The sequence below is a fragment of the Protopterus annectens genome, chromosome 5.part1, assembly GCF_019279795.1.
Source record: "Protopterus annectens isolate FY-2018-M chromosome 5.part1, PAN1.0, whole genome shotgun sequence".
Taxonomy (NCBI): domain Eukaryota; kingdom Metazoa; phylum Chordata; order Ceratodontiformes; family Protopteridae; genus Protopterus; species Protopterus annectens.
Genome location: NC_056736.1, coordinates 746,152,625 through 746,172,150, shown reverse-complemented (window position 1 = coordinate 746,172,150; position 19,526 = coordinate 746,152,625). Strand labels below are relative to the sequence as shown.

The 19,526-nt window shown below is 44.6% G+C and overlaps 1 protein-coding gene across 1 annotated transcript in view; it reads left to right on the top strand.

Annotated features, from left to right (window-relative positions):
• The window catches only part of C2CD3 (C2 domain containing 3 centriole elongation regulator), a 2,415,762-nt gene that overhangs the window by 2,237,399 nt on the left and 158,837 nt on the right, over positions 1-19,526 (top strand). The window contains exon 36 of the mRNA XM_044072855.1: positions 1-118. This exon is cut by the window's left edge and continues 91 nt beyond it. Coding sequence (XP_043928790.1) covers positions 1-118 — 118 coding nt within the window. The remainder of the gene's footprint in view (positions 119-19,526) is intronic.

The window sequence follows — 19,526 nt, the reverse complement described above, 5'->3', positions numbered from 1 at the left end:
AATAGGCATGAAAACGAAGACCAAGGCCATCAAAAAAGTTTTGAAGTAGACAGGGACAGTAAGAAGCTTGTAGAAAACTCAGACAAGCTGGCATCCGAAGTCACCAGTCTGCTTAGTGGTAAGTAGATGTTTCTAAACTGTCGCATTGCATGTTATCATTGACCACTAGAGGGCGTTGTTTTGTGTCGATATGTCATTAGTTACAAAAGTGTCGCATTGCATGTTATCATTGACCACTAGAGGGCGTTGTTTTGTGTCGATATGTCATTAGTTACAAAAGTGTCGCATTGCATGTTATCATTGACCACTAGAGTGCGTTGTTTTGTGTCGATATGTCATTAGTTACAAAAGTGTCGCATTGCATGTTATCATTGACCACTAGAGTGTGTTGTTTTGTTTCGATAAGTCATTAGTTACAAAAGTGTCACATTGCATGTTATCATTGATCTCTAGAGTGCGTTGTTTTGTGTCGATATGTCATTAGTTACAAAAGTGTACCAGCGGAATGAATGGTTATACATATAGTACTTAAAATGAGCTGCTTGATTTCCATGACGTTGATGTTCACTAAATTCTAGAGCATGGACTGAATTTATATTGTAATGGGTAGACACTTCTCTAGTGGTGTCTCAGCAGATTATACAAAGATAACTTGTATAGTTGGATGGCAGTTTTTAAAGTTCTTTACCAGCAGATAGTTAAGCTGCACACATTGGCTTAATTTGTCTATTATTACTGGCCACCCCGCACCCTTCTCTTCGCTGCTACCTCTCCCATGGTGCACTTCCTGCAGCTGCTGCTTCTTGTACCTTTTTCTTCTTCAGATAATTGATTGTGGAGCCTCACATACCCTCATAGCCCCAGTGCTGAATTTTATATCCTGACAACTCTTGCTGCCTCCCATGAATGCAATTTGCTGCACCCAAACAACCAGTGTGACTCACTCCTGTGTGTTAAAACTCACATTCTCCCACAAAGTACCTGGTGTGGAGAGCTGGCCTGTCCAGCCTCATCCATTAGTATGCTGTAGACATCAGCCCTCATTGGTTAGATTTGGGGGTTTAATTCATTACAGCTGAACCTATCAATACTGAGCTGTATTAGCCCGAGTATCCCCTTTCCTTTAGTCCCCTCCCCCAGCACTGTACACACTGCACTGTGGCCCTTTTCCTTCAGTTCCCCTTCCCAACACTGTATACATGGCACCGTGACCCTTTTCCTTCAGTTCCCCTTCCCAACACTGTATACATGGCACCGTGACCCTTTTCCTTCAGTTCCCCTTCCCAACACTGTATACATGGCACTGTGGCCCTTTTCCTTTAGTTCCCTCCCCCAGCACTGTACACACTGCACCATGACCCTTTTCCTTCAGTTCCCCTTCCCAACACTGTATACATGGCACTGTGGCCCTTTTCCTTCAGTTCCCCTTCCCAACACTGTATACATGGCACCGTGACCCTTTTCCTTCAGTTCCCCTTCCCAACACTGTATACATGGCACTGTGGCCCTTTTCCTTTAGTCCCCTCCCCCAGCACTGTACACACTGCACCGTGACCCTTTTCCTTCAGTTCCCCTTCCCAACACTGTATACATGGCACCGTGACCCTTTTCCTTCAGTTCCCCTTCCCAACACTGTATACATGGCACCGTGACCCTTTTCCTTTAGTTCCCTCCCCCAGCACTGTACACACTGCACCGTGACCCTTTTCCTTCAGTTCCCCTTCCCAACACTGTATACATGGCACCGTGACCCTTTTCCTTTAGTTCCCTCCCCCAGCACTGTACACACTGCACCGTGACCCTTTTCCTTCAGTTCCCCTTCCCAACACTGTATACATGGCACTGTGGCCCTTTTCCTTTAGTTCCCTCCCTCAGCACTGTACACACTGCACCATGACCCTTTTTCTTCAGTTCCCCTTCCCAACACTGTATACATGGCACTATGGCCCTTTTCCTTCAGTTCCCCTTCCCAACACTGTACACACTGCACCATGGCCCTTTTCCTTTAGTTCCCTCCCCCAGCTTTGTACATATGGTGCTCTATGACAGTGAAAGCACATAAGTGTCTGTTTAGCTAATCTGTCATCAGCAATGTATACAGTAGTGTACAGGAGATGATTAGTTGAAGAGCCTGCTTGCACAATGTTATTGAATCCCTCCTTGTTATTGTGGTACAAAACCTCCTTACTGACAACATTGGTGATTCCCTCCCAGTTCCTTTGGCACAAACCCAGTATACTGAAAACATTGGTGACTGCCCAGTTACCTTGGTACAAAACCTCTGTACTGACAACATCGATGATTCCCACCCAGTTACTGTGATACAAAACCACTGTACTGGAACAATCTTCCAGGTTCAGTTTTCTGTCTTTGTCACCAGCCTTCTAGTTATTACGCAGGTTCAGTTAAATGCCTGTGTTTTGTCTGAGAAGCCAGAATTGCTCCTTTATCTCTTTGGTGCCAGATGCTACAGGAAATGACTCCAAGAAAAAAAAGTTATCTTTTTATTAAATTTCACTCTAAGACTTTAATTATTCGCTTTTAAATGTTTTATATTCACTGTGGAGAAATAGTTGTGTGCTAAAGCAGTTTTTTTTTTTTTTTTTGCAGCATGTAAAATGTATACCACAAGTAGAATGTGATAAAAGTAAATTTCACTGAGTATGTGACTGCTTTCCATGAAAATGCAGTAATACTGTTAGAAACTGAAACCATATATAGTTTCTCAAATATGCATATATTTGCAGTGCTCTTGGACACTAGCCTGTTGAACCCAATAGCCCACTGTTGCAGTATTCTATTGTTCCCTCCTAACCCCCTTGGTATTGCTTTTACGAATGTATGATTCACCTCCTTCTTTCCTTAGACTGATGTTCCTTCTGGGGCGTTCAGTTCTGAGGGTGGTATGTGCGGACATAGCATTTATGTCCTACGTATGTGGGGAGCATACGTGCGATGTCCCATGTACTTGTAAGTAGTAAAAGGTATATTTGCCAGACATAAGGTCGCCCTTGGCAGGGAATCCCTTATGTTATAAATAACTGCAACAGTGAAGAAAAGGGCATCTATTGTTATGGTAAGATTTTAAACAGCTATACTTTATTCAGTTTAAAATGCATGTGGCTGGTTATTTACTTAATAGGCTAAGGTCACGTGTATTGGAATGGGATATTAATAACTGCGAACTTTGAATTATTGAATATACTTACTGCACAAGATGGTGCCATGATTTCAATAGTTAACAGTTCATGTTAAGGTAAACAGTAACTGTTTTTTGATATGTTGCAGTGGTCTACATGCTGGCAGTGGTACCCAAAAAAACTAGGAAGGGGTCTTGGTACTGGAAGAGGTATCATTAACCCCCCTACTGTAAAATATTGTGTATGTCTGCGCATGCTCACATCTGTGCATGTGCACATATGCTAATGCAAAATAATCTTGACAAGGTTTGTTTCTTCTTCTTTAACTGTTGCTAAGATACTGGAGGGCAGTCCGGTCAGTGTGAGGGTGAGGTAGGTAAGATTGTAGGTAGCCAGTGATTATAACTGTACGGTGCAGTCATTCCGTATGAATTTGGGTACAGCAGATGTTGTTGACTCTACTTGAGACAGCAGAATGCATTCACTATACCTGATTAAGGTTGGTTACTTCTCACATAGTATTTAGTGGTCAGCTGTGTGGAAGTCGCAGCCCTTAGCTGTCACATGGTAATGTTGTGATAGTGGGCGGAATTACTTGCCCATTAATCACAAATGAATTGATTTACAGTGATGCGGATATTGTGAACTGAACTTTTGTAGAGCCGCCCAAAATGGTTTTTGCACCCTTTGGTTATTGGGTCTTACTCAGTGTCTCCTCTTCCTTCTCCCCATTGACCCATTTGGGAAGCAAGGTGACATGATGCAGATCAGTCTCCTGGACCTGCTGATCTTACCTTCTAACTCTGTGGAGCCGCTTATCCCCTCAATATTATTGCTGAGCTCCACAGATGCTGCCTGGTGTGAGGTGCCTGTGTGCTTCACATGTTAAGTTCAAGTTTAAGTACCTTAAACCCAGGCACTGTACAAATCAAGTTAGTACAAAAATAAACATTAATCGTTACTTGTGTGGTTAGCGCTGCCACCTCACAGCAAGAGGTTCTCTGGTTCAATTCTCGGCTGGGGTGCCTTCTGTGCGGAGTCTGCATGTCATCTCTGTGGTCGCATGGGTTTCCTCAGGGTGCTCCGGTTTCCTTCCACATCCCAAAGACATGCAGTAGGTGGATTGGACACTCTAAATTGGCCCTAGGTGTGAGTGTATGCGTGTGTGCAGTCTGTGGAAGGTTGGGCGCCGGGCTGGCAACTCGATACCGTAAAACTCCACTGCCAATCATGAGTGGACAGATGATCCGCTGTGGCAACCCCTAACTGGGAAAAGCCAAAGGAAGAAGAAGAAGTTACTTGTAAGCCAAATCAAACAAATCTGACTTAAAATCCCTTTTAAACCTGGCTGAAGTAGATGAGTTCCTGTACCAGCCAGGAAGGGAGGTTCCATAATAGAGGGCTTTGCTATCTAAATGAATGACAGCTGGAGGAGTCAGTATTGAAATATGAAACCGTATGGAGCCCCTGTGAGCTAGAGCACAATGTACGACTTGGGTTGTACCTGTGTAGAGGGTATCACAAATAAAATGGTTTAAGGTTATGTAATGCAGGGTAGACCATGATAAGGATTACAGATGGTCCACGCTTTACAGGTAGCCACTGTAAGTCCCACAAAAATGAAGTGACCTGCTGGTATTTGTAGCCTCAGTAAGTAAGTGGCTGCAGAATTTTGTACCAAACGTAGTCATACAAGCCAAGTCTGGTCAGCCATCATAAAGGGCATTGCAATAACTTAAGCATAAAAAGGTCAAGAGCATGAACAACAGTAGGAGGGTCAGTGGGAGGGATGAGGTGCTTGATAAGGCTGATATTCCTCAAATGGACACAAGATGATTTGACAACAGATGAAATGTGGTCCTTATGATTGTGCCTGTCATCAAATATCACTCCTGCATCACAAATCTTTGACATGTCAGAAAGTTTGTCATCATCAACCCCCTTTTTTCTCATTTTCTACAAGTGGTTGGGGTGCTGTCAGCTGCCGCCCATCTCTCTTGATGCATTCCCAGTCTCCTACCTTCTTTGACATGCATGCCTGACTGTTGCAGGTCTTCTGTCACACAATCCATCTATCTGTTTGCTGGATGCCCTTGTTTTCTCTAGTCTTTTTCCGTCTCGAATCTTCACCAAATTGTCTTCTGCTTTCCTGCGTATCTTCTCAAACCACCATCGTCTGTTCTGTTTCACCTTCTTTGGTATTAGAGCTACTTGGACTTCTGCTCTGATGTCCTTACTTCTTCATCTGTCCCACAGTGTGCATCCTACCGCCCATCTCAGATGCTTCATCTCCATCACCTCTAGCTTCCTCATTTGCTCTGCCTTTACTGCCCAGGTTTCTGTACTATACGGTAGTACTGGTCACACCACTGTTTTGCACACCTTACTTTTCAGCTTCTCTGGCATTCTTCTGTCGTAGACTACCCCAGACACATTGTGCCAGTTGGCTGCAGTCCTAGTTCTAGCTCTGACCTCTTCACTCAGATTTCCCTTCTCTTCAACCACCCCAGCTGTTAATTTATTCCACTTTGTCCCTTCTGTCTCAGTTCCTTCTGATTTTTCCCTGTATGTTGTCATTACAACTGTCTTATCTGTACCCAGTTTTGTCCCATGTGCCTTCCGTTTTGAATTCTATTTCTGTCCTTTGCAGAAGTTCCTGTTCAGTCTGTCTGTAATGTTACATCATCTGCATACTGCAACTTTTTGATCTGTCTTCTCCAACTCACTTTCTAATGTAGTGTATCTCCAGAGCTTTCATTCATTATAATAGGAGTTTGATATCTCTAAACTACCTGCAGTTGTAGATGTGCCCTTTGCTCTTTTACACTGGCATGAGTATGCTTATTCTCCAGTCATCTGGGGTACACTTTTCTCTCCATACTGCTGTTAGTACCCTCAGGTGCCATTTCTCCCCTAACTCACCCAGCATCTTTATCATATCTGCTGCGACCTCATCTGAGCCTGCTGCTGTCCCTGACTTTGTTTTTCTTCGCGCTGTTCTTTCTTCTTCTCGGGTGGAATTCTCCTCTTCTTCTCTCATCGTAGGCTGTGTCTGGGGCAGTACAGCTTTTGTGGGATTTTCTTCATTCAGAAGCTGCTGAATGTTCTCCTTCCATCTGCCTTTGATGACCTGTGGACTGGTGAGCAGGTTGTTGCTGGCATCCCTTATGAAGGGTGTTGATTTTTGTGTTTCACTTTTGCAGTCATGACATTTGGGTTATCCCTGCCAGGGTAGCCCTCGGCCGGCCCGAATGCCAGAGACTTAGTATTTCTGAGTTTGTTCCTGTTGCTTCAGGACTGACGTCAGGTCGTCAGTAGTATAAAGTAAGGCAGCCAATGCCATTACATCAGTCTTTCTTACCTTGGAGCCCGAAGCAGAAGCAGTTCTCACGAGTGCCAGTCGGCCACTAACTGAGTTTTCGTGTACCGAATTGAAGTTGAAGTGTTCTAAAGCTAAGTACCCCATTGGGGATCCTTGTTTCTTGCACTAACCGATGTTAGAAAAAGTTAATAATTGTTTTGTCTGTGGAAAGCAAATGCCACACAGAGACTTCCATTCTTACTGCATCACTTGTTTAGGCCCAGACCATGACGTCCCCTGTTATCGCTTCTGTGCTTTGTTCCACACCAGAACTATCTGTCATCGGGCCCTTGTTGTAGAGCAGATCTTCTGAAAAAATGTAAAGATAAAGACAGAGACAGACCGCACAGATTCAAACCTACCGACGACGCTTCCGTTAAGCTAGTCGTCATTTCTCCAGTCCTCAGTGAGGCACTTTCGCAGAACCTAATGCCCACTTCTGTGGATTTGCAGGCTACTACCAAGACCCTTTTGGAGTACGGTATACCGCAAAACTCTTCTTTGACTAAGTATCCTGCGGTTGTCTCTACCTTGGATGGGTCTGGAGCCGCTGAGCAGGCACCAGCTTCCGAGGAAGTCCTTTGCACTACCGATTCTCAACACAAACCAACGTCTTCTTTCGCAACTACTGTTCTTTCAAAAATGACCGAGTTTCTAAGGCCCGGCGTACGAACCACACCCAAGAAACCGACCCATTCTCAGTTGCCTGCTTCCTTGCCTCAGTCTCAAATGCTTAAAATGGCAAAAGACCTTATCATGCTGATCAGGGGAAGCCAAGCTTCCCTCTCCAAAAGGAAGAGAGATCTGTCCCCTGCAGTTTTGTCTGAACAAGAGTCAGATGAATCTGATGCATCAGAATATGAAGACATGCAACCCCTCGCTACTTATGAGGATTCTGATGCAGAGGATTCCATTTCTTTAGCCTCTCCCCCTGAGGATTTTGCCTTTGGGGAAACCCTGCATACCTTAAGGAAGCATTTCCAATCGGAGAGTCAAGACTACCCTCAGTCTAAAAAGAGACGGGGGAATTCCTAGGTCTTCCACAGCACAGACCCTTGGCCACCCCCCCAGTCCTGGTTGTTGTGGAGGATGTTTTCCTGGAATCCAGCTTGACTCCTGACGCCCTCCCTCCCTCCTGCTCCCAGAAAACCAGACAGGTACTGCAGAGTCCCTGACTCACACAAATATATTTTTAAAAGTCCTACTGCTGACCCCGAGGTAATTTCTCAAGGGCCTAAAGGGATTAAAGCAACCTCTGCTAAGAATCCCACCCCTTCAGATAGGGATTCCCAAGCACTGGACAGATGGGGTAAAAAAGTATACACCTCAGATGCTCTTGCTATCAGGGCATTCAACTGTCAGTTCCATATGCTGAAATTTCAGCAACATACCCTGGAACTCTTTAAACAAAAGATGTCTTCCTTTCCTGCTTGGGCAGAATCTAAAGAATTACAAGAGTTAATGCATTCTGCAAGTCACGTAACTAAACACACCTTGCACTGCGGTTTTGATGCCCTAGAAGCTTCTTGCAGGGCAGCAGTCACTGGATCTGTCATTATAAGGCATGCATGGCTTAAGGAACGGGTCTGTATTAGAAGACCGAATGTTTAGGTGATCAAACACCTAAACATCGATCTGCTAATATCGAAAGCAAACTCCCAGAGAACGGACGATTTAACGCAGGGAAAGATTTCCCTTGGGCATTCGCTGGAGTTTGTTATTTCCCTACTGTTGAGCGATCTCAGAGTTGGTATATTTAGTTGGGGGGCACAGCCTCCCATGTTGGAGGGTGAGGGGGATGAAGCCCTCCATTTAATTTAGATGTAATGTTTTTTATATTGTGGCTGAGGGACATTTTTCCCTGGGAAGTTCGACATTGTTTGGTTCAATATTAGAAGATCGATATTTACGTGTTCGATCACCTAAACATTTGGTCTTCTAATATAGACCCATAAGGAACAGCCCCTGCCAGTCCATGTCAAATCTAAATTGTTGGATGCCCCCTTGCACAAAAATAACTTATTTGGCACTAAGGCAGAAGAGGTCTTAAAAAAATGGAAGAAAAAGCAAAATCTATGCAAACAGTTAAGGATTTCGTGCAGGTCCAGCCCCCTAGGTTCAGCAGGCATTGTCCCTCCAAACAGTGGCCCTTTCCTGCTCCCAGTAAGCCATTCCAACCTAGGCTCCATGGAACCAGACCCCCACCCCAGACAGCAGTCACAGGGAATGCAGATATGTTCTTCATGTTTCACCGTTGCAGTCCTAACACATGGGATGTTCATCAATCGTGTTTCACTGTTGCAGTCATTACACTTGGATTATCCTGCTGGCAGGCTACCCGCAGTCGGCCCGAGTTCCAATGTCTTGGTCTGGCGTTGGTTGATGTCACCTCTTCCCTGACGTCAGAGCGCCAGGGGTGTAAAAGATGCAACCGACGCCATTTTCTTCAGTGTTTCTTGCCACGCGGTGCCCAAAGCAAAAGCAGTTCACAAGTGCCGGTCGGCCGACTCCTGGGATTTTCGAAATAGAGTTTCAGAACCAAAGTCTTCAATAAAGCTAAGTACCCCATTGGGGAAAATTTTCTTGCTCCAGACCGATGTCAGTAAAAGTTAACAGTTGTATTTCTTGTGGGAAGCAAATACCTCATAAGGATTTTCACTGTTACTGTATTCCTTGCCTAGGCCCTGACCATGACGTTACTAGTTGTTGGATTTGTGCTAGATTCAACAAACGCACTATTAAACGTCAGTTTGATTTTGCCTTACATTACTTTGGACGAAGGTTTAACTATATAATGTCGTCGGAACAACCGACGACCGGAATTCGTAAAAAATGCAAAGACAAGGAAAAGGACAGGCATCTGAGGTCCAAAACCGACGGCGAAACCTCTTCTAGGCCAGTCGCCGGTTCTCAGTGCGGTGCTTTCGCAGCCCCTGACACCCGCTACCTCAGAGCCACAGGCCGTATCTGACTCCCACGTGGAGACAACTAGGCCTCTGGATACTCAAGGTATTGGGCCTATGGAAACTATTCCCTCAGATGGGTCCGGAGCCGCTGAGCAGGCATCGGCTTCTGAGGGTGTTTTCAGCCCTTCACAGCTTACTATTAAATCCTCTGCAGCAGCAAAGGCAAAGTCAAAAACACCATTAAAGACAAGGAAACAAGTACAGCATTCTCCAGAACAGTCATCCATGCCAAAGAAACAGATGCTTAAAATGGCCCAAGGAAACAAGTACAGCATTCTCCTGAACAGTCATCCATGCCAAAGAAACAGATGCTTAAAATGGCCCAAGGAAACAAGTACAGCATTCTCCAGAACAGTCATCCATGCCAAAGAAACAGATGCTTAAAATGGCCCAAGGAAACAAGTACAGCATTCTCCAGAACAGGCATCCACGCCAAATAAACAGATGCTTAAAATGGCCCAAGGAAACAAGTACAGCATTCTCCAGAACAGTCATCCATGCCAAAGAAACAGATGCTTAAAATGGCCCAAGGAAACAAGTACAGCATTCTCCAGAACAGTCATCCATGCCAAAGAAACAGATGCTTAAAATGGCCCAAGGAAACAAGTACAGCATTCTCCAGAACAGGCATCCATGCCAAATAAACAGATGCTTAAAATGGCCCAAGGAAACAAGTACAGCATTCTCCTGAACAGTCATCCATGCCAAAGAAACAGATGCTTAAAATGGCACAAGGAAACAAGTACAGCATTCTCCAGAACAGGCATCCATGCCAAAGAAACAGATGCTTAAAATGGCCCAAGGAAACAAGTACAGCATTCTCCAGAACAGGCATCCATGCCAAATAAACAGATGCTTAAAATGGCCCAAGGAAACAAGTACAGCATTCTCCTGAACAGTCATCCATGCCAAAGAAACAGATGCTTAAAATGGCCCAAGGAAACAAGTACAGCATTCTTTAGAACAGGCATCCATGCCAAAGAAACAGATGCTTAAAATGGCCCAAGGAAACAAGTACAGCATTCTCCAGAACAGTCATCCACGCCAAAGAAACAGATGCTTAAAATGGCCCAAGGAAACAAGTACAGCATTCTCCAGAACAGTCATCCATGCCAAAGAAACAGATGCTTAAAATGGCCCAAGGAAACAAGTACAGCATTCTCCTGAACAGTCATCCATGCCAAAGAAACAGATGCTTAAAATGGCCCAAGGAAAGAAGTACAGCATTCTCCAGAACAGTCATCCATGCCAAAGAAACAGATGTTTAAAATGGCCCAAGGAAACAAGTACAGCATTCTCCTGGACAGTCATCAATGCCAAAGAAACAGATGCTTAAAATGGCCCAAGGAAACAAGTACAGCATTCTCCAGAACAGTCATCCATGCCAAAGAAACAGATGCTTAAAATGGCCCAAGGAAACAAGTACAGCATTCTCCTGAACAGGCATCCACGCCAAAGAAACAGATGCTTAAAATGGCCCAAGGAAACAAGTACAGCATTCTCCAGAACAGGCATCCATACCAAAGAAACAGATGCTTAAAATGGCCCAAGGAAACAAATACAGCATTCTCCAGAACAGTCATCCATGCCAAAGAAACAGATGCTTAAAATGGCCCAAGGAAACAAGTACAGCATTCTCCAGAACAGGCATCCATGCCAAATAAACAGATGCTTAAAATGGCCCAAGGAAACAAGTACAGCATTCTCCTGAACAGGCATCCATGCCTAAGAAACAGATACTTAAAATGGCCCAAGGAAACAAGTACAGCATTCTCCAGAACAGGCATCCATGCCAAATAAACAGATGCGTAAAATGGCCCAAGGAAACAAGTACAGCATTCTCCGGGACAGGCATCCGCGCCAAAGAAACAGATGCTTAAAATGGCCCAAGGAAACAAGTACAGCATTCTCCAGAACAGGCATCCATGCCAAAGAAACAGATGCTTAAAATGGCCCAAGGAAACAAGTACAGCATTCTCCTGAACAGTCATCCATGCCAAAGAAACAGATGCTTAAAATGGCCCAAGGAAACAAGTACAGCATTCTCCTGAACAGGCATCCATGCCTAAGAAACAGATACTTAAATTGGCCCAAGGAAACAAGCACAGCATTCTCCAGAACAGGCATCCATGCCAAATAAACAGATGCTTAAAATGGCCCAAGGAAACAAGTACAGCATTCTCTGGGACAGTCATCCATGCCAAAGAAACAGATGCTTAAAATGGCCCAAGGAAACAAGTACAGCATTCTCCGGGACAGTCATCCATGCCAAAGAAACAGATGCTTAAAATGGCCCAAGGAAACAAGTGCAGCATTCTCCTGAACAGTCATCCATGCCAAAGAAACAGATGCTTAAAATGGCCCAAGGAAACAAGTACAGCATTCTCCAGAACAGTCATCCATGCCAAAGAAACAGATGCTTAAAATGGCCCAAGGAAACAAGTACAGCATTCTCCAGAACAGGCATCCATGCCAAATAAACAGATGCTTAAAATGGCCCAAGGAAACAAGTACAGCATTCTCCAGAACAGGCATCCATGCCAAATAAACAGATGCTTAAAATGGCCCAAGGAAACAAGTACAGCATTCTCCGGGACAGTCATCCATGCCAAAGAAACAGATGCTTAAAATGGCCCAAGGAAACAAGTACAGCATTCTCCGGGACAGTCATCCATGCCAAAGAAACAGATGCTTAAAATGGCCCAAGGAAACAAGTACAGCATTCTCCTGAACAGTCATCCATGCCAAAGAAACAGATGCTTAAAATGGCCCAAGGAAACAAGTACAGCATTCTCCTGAACAGTCATCCATGCCAAAGAAACAGATGCTTAAAATGGCCCAAGGAAACAAGTACAGCATTCTCCAGAACAGGCATCCATGCCTAAGAAACAGATGCTTAAAATGGCCCAAGGAAACAAGTACAGCATTCTCCAGAACAGGCATCCATGCCAAAGAAACAGATGCTTAAAATGGCCCAAGGAAACAAGTACAGCATTCTCCAGAACAGGCATCCACGCCAAAGAAACAGATGCTTAAAATGGCCCAAGGAAACAAGTACAGCATTCTCCAGAACAGTCATCCATGCCAAAGAAACAGATGCTTAAAATGGCCCAAGGAAACAAGTACAGCATTCTCCAGAACAGTCATCCATGCCAAAGAAACAGATGCTTAAAATGGCCCAAGGAAACAAGTACAGCATTCTACTGAACAGGCATCCATGCCAAAGAAACAGATGCTTAAAATGGCCCAAGGAAACAAGTACAGCATTCTCCAGAACAGTCATCCACGCCAAAGAAACAGATGCTTAAAATGGCCCAAGGAAACAAGTACAGCATTCTCCAGAACAGTCATCCATGCCAAAGAAACAGATGCTTAAAATGGCCCAAGGAAACAAGTACAGCATTCTCCTGGACAGTCATCCATGCCAAAGAAACAGATGCTTAAAATGGCCCAAGGAAACAAGTACAGCATTCTCCAGAACAGTCATCCATGCCAAAGAAACAGATGTTTAAAATGGCCCAAGGAAACAAGTACAGCATTCTCCTGGACAGTCATCCATGCCAAAGAAACAGATGCTTAAAATGGCCGAAGGAAACAAGTACAGCATTCTCCTTCACAGTCATCCATGCCTAAGAAACAGATGCTTAAAATGGCCCAAGGAAACAAGTGCAGCATTCTCCTGAACAGGCATCCATGCCTAAGAAACAGATGCTTAAAATGGCCCAAGGAAACAAGTACAGCATTCTCCAGAACAGTCATCCATGCCAAAGAAACAGATGCTTAAAATGGCCCAAGGAAACAAGTACAGCATTCTCCAGAACAGTCATCCATGCCAAAGAAACAGATGCTTAAAATGGCCCAAGGAAACAAGTACAGCATTCGCCTGGACAGTCATCCATGCCAAAGAAACAGATGCTTAAAATGGCCCAAGGAAACAAGTACAGCATTCTCCATAACAGGCATCCATGCCAAATAAACAGATGCTTAAAATGGCCCAAGGAAACACGTACAGCATTCTCCAGAACAGGCATCCATACCAAAGAAACAGATGCTTAAAATGGCCCAAGGAAACAAGTACAGCATTCTCCAGAACAGTCATCCATGCCAAAGAAACAGATGCTTAAAATGGCCCAAGGAAACAAGTACAGCATTCTCCAGAACAGGCATCCATGCCTAAGAAACAGATGCTTAAAATGGCCCAAGGAAACAAGTACAGCATTCTCCTGAACAGGCATCCATGCCAAAGAAACAGATGCTTAAAATGGCCCAAGGAAACAAGTACAGCATTCTCCAGAACAGGCATCCATACCAAAGAAACAGATGCTTAAAATGGCCCAAGGAAACAAGTACAGCATTCTCCAGAACAGTCATCCATGCCAAAGAAACAGATGCTTAAAATGGCCCAAGGAAACAAGCGCAGCATTCTCCAGAACAGTCATCCATGCCAAAGAAACAGATGCTTAAAATGGCCCAAGGAAACAAGTGCAGCATTCTCCAGAACAGTCAGCCACGCCAAAGAAACAGATGCTTAAAATGGCCCAAGGAAACAAGTACAGCATTCTCCTGGACAGTCATCCATGCCAAAGAAACAGATGCTTAAAATGGCCCAAGGAAACAAGTACAGCATTCTCCAGAACAGTCATCCATGCCAAAGAAACAGGTACTTAAAATGGCCCAAGGAAACAAGTGCAGCATTCTCCTGAACAGTCATCCATGCCAAAGAAACAGATGCTTAAAATGGCCCAAGGAAACAAGTACAGCATTCTCCAGAACAGGCATCCATGCCAAAGAAACAGATGCTTAAAATGGCCCAAGGAAACAAGTACAGCATTCTCCAGAACAGGCATCCATGCCAAAGAAACAGATGCTTAAAATGGCCCAAGGAAACAAGTACAGCATTCTCCAGAACAGGCATCCATGCCAAAGAAACAGATGCTTAAAATGGCCCAAGGAAACAAGTACAGCATTCTCCAGAACAGGCATCCATGCCAAAGAAACAGATGCTTAAAATGGCCCAAGGAAACAAGTACAGCATTCTCCAGAACAGTCATCCATGCCAAAGAAACAGATGCTTAAAATGGCCCAAGGAAACAAGTACAGCATTCTCCAGAACAGGCATCCACGCCAAAGAAACAGATGCTTAAAATGGCCCAAGGAAACAAGTGCAGCATTCTCCAGAACAGTCATCCATGCTAAAGAAACAGATGCTTAAAATGGCCCAAGGAAACAAGTACAGCATTTGCCTGGACAGTCATCCATGCCAAAGAAACAGATGCTTAAAATGGCCGAAGACCTAATTACTTTGATCAGGGGATCCCATCCCCCTCCTGAGAGTCCCTGGCTCTCATATATTTCTTTATAAAAACCCTGCTGCTGACCCAGAAACAATTTCTCAGGGTCCCAAAGGGGTTAAGGCTTCCACTGCAAAAAACCCTGTCCCCTCTGATAGGGATTCTAGAGTACTGGATAGATGGGAGAAAAAAGTCTACACTTCTGCTACTTTAGCTGTAAGGGCCTAAAACTGCCAGTTTCACATGCTTAAATACCAACAGTACCTTATGTCTTTGTTAAAACAGAAAATGCTTACAAACTCAGAAAATCCTGACAATAAGGAAATGCAGGAATAATTGCATGCAGCTGAACAAGTGGGAAAGCATACTTTGCAATGTGGTTTTGATTCATTATAGGCTTCTTGTAGAGCCGCAGTTACAGGCTCTGTCATTCAAAGGCATGCTTGGTTGAAAGTAAATTTATTGGATGCTCCACTACAGCATGATACTTTGTTTGGTGTTAAGGCAGAAGAAGTGTTAAAGAAAATGGAGGATAAAGCAAAAAATAGGCAGACAGTAAAGGATTTCTTACAGGTTCAACCACCTAGGTTTAGTAGAAACTGGCCTTCAAAAAATTGGTCCTTTCAGGTGTCAGATAGGCCACAAAGAGGCAGATACAGATGCCCAAGAGGCAGATCTCAGCCACAAGGCTCCTACAGATCTAAACAATGGGGTGCTTCTGCCCCCAAAGGAGGAGAAGACAATCACAACCTTACAGAAAACAGTCCCAATGACTTCCCTCTACAAAGGCCAAGCACTTACCTTTTGGCATCACTCCTAGGGGGAAAGCTAGCACTTTTTACACAAAATTGTCACATAATTACCCAGGACAAATGGGTATTGAATATAGTTACTCAAGGCTACAGGTTCCACTTTCACACCCTTCCAAAATCAAAAGGTATGCCAAACCTGCCACAAAAGCAATGGGCAGAGGCACAAAAGGAAATTGCTGCTCTCATGGACATGGGAGCTATTCAAAGAGTACCACAGCAAGGACAAGGATTTTCCTGGTACCCAGAAAGGACAAAGCCTGGAGACCAATACTGGACTTGTCAATCCTAAATACTTTCCTGGATGTTCCAAAATTCAAAATGTTAACACTACAGCAACTTCTACCCATGCTGGGCAAGAAGGCTTGGCTAGTAACTTTGGACCTCAAGGAGGCATACCTGCATGTCCCAATCAGACAATCTTGCAGAAGATACCTCAGTTTCATAGCTGGCTCAATGCATTACCAATTCTCTGCACTGCCCTCTGGCTTATCTACTGTGCCCAGGGTCTTCACAAAATGCCTGACACTAGTAATTGCATTTTGCAGACAGAGAGAGACAAACAAAGGCAACTGACTCATTACTTTCAAATGATGGCAACAAAGACCCAGCTCCCTGCAAGAAAAATTCTGCAGGCCCTGGGTTTCATGGCATCCTGCATTCTACTAATTCCATATGCAAGACTGCATATGAGGAAACTACAATGGTATCTAAAAAGTGTTTGGACTCAACATTGCCACAGCCTGGAAATAGTAATAACTATAATTCCCTGTCTACAACAGGAGTTTCTGTGGTGGTCCCGGGCCTGTCACCTCAACAAGGAACAGCCCTTCACCTTGCCCACAGCCAGGCAGACAATTACAATGGATGCATTGGATTATGCCTGGGGGGGTGCACATGAAAGGAAAATGTATTCAGGGCACGTGGCCCAAGGAACAAATGCATCTTCACATCAATCAAAAAGAGATGCTAGCTGTACAGAATGCCCTGACAGCCTTCAAGGATCTCCTACATCCAGGACAACTACTGCTAAAGACGGACAACACCACAGTTATGTGGTACATAAACAAACAAGAGGGCACACATTCCTACCACCTCTGCAGGCAAGCCATGACTTTGTGGAACACGGCACTGACATATCAAGTACATCTGCAGGCACAATTCCTGCAAGGAAAGAAAAATACACTGGCAGATGAGCTAAGCAGAAATATCATGGTCTTCAGCATGATAACAAGGAAATGGGGACGCCCAGACATAGATCTTTTTGCCTCCCCTCACAACTGCCAACTACAGAAATTCTGCACAAGGACTTTTCACTCACAAGCATGGAAAGTGGATGCTCTTTCATTCAGCTGGGGAACCCTGACAGTTTATGCCTTCCCTCCACTGCCTCTTCTTCCCAAGGTACTCCTAAAAGTCAGACAAGAGAAGCCAAAAATGATCCTGATTGCCCCAGGCTGGCCACGCCAGCACTGGTACCCAATCCTAAAGAGCTTGTCTCAAGGCCCAGCCTGGTCTTTACCTCAAATTCCTCATCTCCTGACTCAACAGAACAACCAGATGCTGCAGTCGACTCAGTACCTTAAATCTGGCTGCATGGCAGATAATATAGTCACTCAAACCACACCTCTCTCTAAAGCTGTTATGGATGTCATCTTAGAAGTCAGGAGGCCCAGCACTAGGAAATCCTATGCAGAAAAATGGAAGAGATTCTGTGCTTGGAACCAGGCCCAAGGACTCGAACCACTTGTTTCAAATATACCTCAGATTTTGCAATACCTAACTGAGATGTTGGACAAAGGCCTTTCCTTTTCATCTATTAAGATCCATGCCTCTGCCATTTCAGCTCATTACAATATGGAACCTCCTATTTTTTTCGCATCCACTACTAAGGCAGTACCTTAGAGGGGCAAGAAACATAAGACCCCCAAGGAGAGCACCAATACCTACTTCGGATCTCAATTTTGTTTTAGAAAAACTCACACTGCCTCCTTTTGAGCCAGCCAGCACAGCTGATATAGAATTCTTATCATGGAAAACTGCTCTGCTCCTAGCAATAACTTCAGCAAGAAGAGTCTCAGAGTTACAGGTATTAATGGCAGTGGAACCTTTCATCATTTTTCATCAGGACAGGGTCTCTCTAAGGACAAACCCAACGTTTATGCCAAAGGTGGTTTCCAGTGTGGCTCTTAACCAAACTATTCATTTGCCAACTTTCTATCCAAATCCCCAGAATACTGGGGAGAGGCTTCTGCACACTTTGGACATACACAGGCAGCTACGATTCTACTTGGACAAAACAAAAGCTTTCAGAAAAACTGAGCAGCTGTTTGTAGCTTATGCTGCAGGATCACAAGGAAAGCCTATCTCAAAGCAGACAATTTCAAAATGGATAGGACACTGCATTCGCTTCTGCTATGCACAACATGGCAAGCCAGTGCCTAAGGGCATTAGGCCACATTCAACAAGAGCAGCAGCCACTTCAGCAGCTTTTCTCAGAGGAGTACTGACCAAAGACATTTTAGAAGCTGCAACCTGGAGTTCAGTGCACACCTTCACAAAGCACTACCACTTACCTCTCTACACTAAATCCAGAGCAGGCTTTGCCACTGCAATCCTGCAGGGCCTGGTAGCCTCTCCTAATCCTTTTTAGGACCAGCCACCCAACCTCAGCTTTGGGATTCAACCCAAGTGTAATGACTGCAACAGTGAAACACAATGAACATTGTACAGTTGTGTACCTACCATAAATGTAGATGTTCGAGTGTGTTCACTGTTGCAGTCCAGGTTACCCTCCCACCATCCCCCTTTTCATTGCTGGGACTTTTCTATACTTCTTAACTCTATACAACCTATGTGGTGTATTTGCTGGTAGATGAAGGAATTGTTTATTTTAGTACATGCATGCTTTTTGGCATATTTTTTTACAGCCTTCCTATTTGGGGGCACCTGACATCTGGGGCAAGAAAAACTGAAGAAAATGGCGTTGGTTGCATCTTTTATACCCCTTGCACTCTGACGTCAGGGAAGAAGCGACATCAACCAACGCCGGACCAAGACTTTGGAACTCGGGCCGACTGCGGGTAGCCTACCAGCAGGTAACCCAAGTGTAATGACTGCAACAGAGAATACACTCGAACATCTACATTTATGGTAGGTACACAACTGTACTTTATCCGGCTCCTGGTAGCCCTCAGCCGGCCCGAATACCAGAGTCCTTGGTATATGACATCGGCTGCTGTCGGTTGTAAACTGATGTCAGAACGTCAGGTATAAAGGGAGGTGGCCGATGCCATTTCCTCAGTCTTTCTTGCCACAGAGCCCAAAGCAGATGCAGTTTGCACTAGTGCCGGTCAGCCGTTTACCTTCTTTCTACATTCTGACTACCAAGTTGAAGACGCCTTCAGATAAGTACCCCGTTGGGGATCTTCTTTTCTTGCTTTAACGAATGTCAGATAAAGTTAATAACTGTCTTGCCTATGGAAAACAGATTCCGCACCGTGAATTTCATTCCTGTTGTATAACTTGTTTGAACCTTGAGCATGACGTCACTAACTGTGATCTCTGTGCTTCCTTCAAACCGCGTACCATACGCTGGAGAGCTAAGATTTTATATAAGCATTTCGGAGTCAGGCCTAAGTTCATTGGTATGGCGTCTTCTGTTCTCCCAATTTCGGATATACCTAGGAAATGCAAGGACAAGGACCGCAACAGGCCTAGGGTTAAAGCTGCTGACAACGTGCCAGTGAAATTGGTCGTCGGCCCAGCGGTAGCTAGTTAGGTGCTTTTGCAGCTCCTACAGTCCACAGAATTTCAGCCACAGGCCTCTGCTGAGACCTTTACCAAGTCCTCCATGCCATAGGCTGCTATCTTGTCTTCAGACCCTCCGCCTGTCGCCGCCTCAGATGGGTCCGGAGCCGCTATGCAGGCATCAGCTACTGATGCCTCTTCTCTTCGAC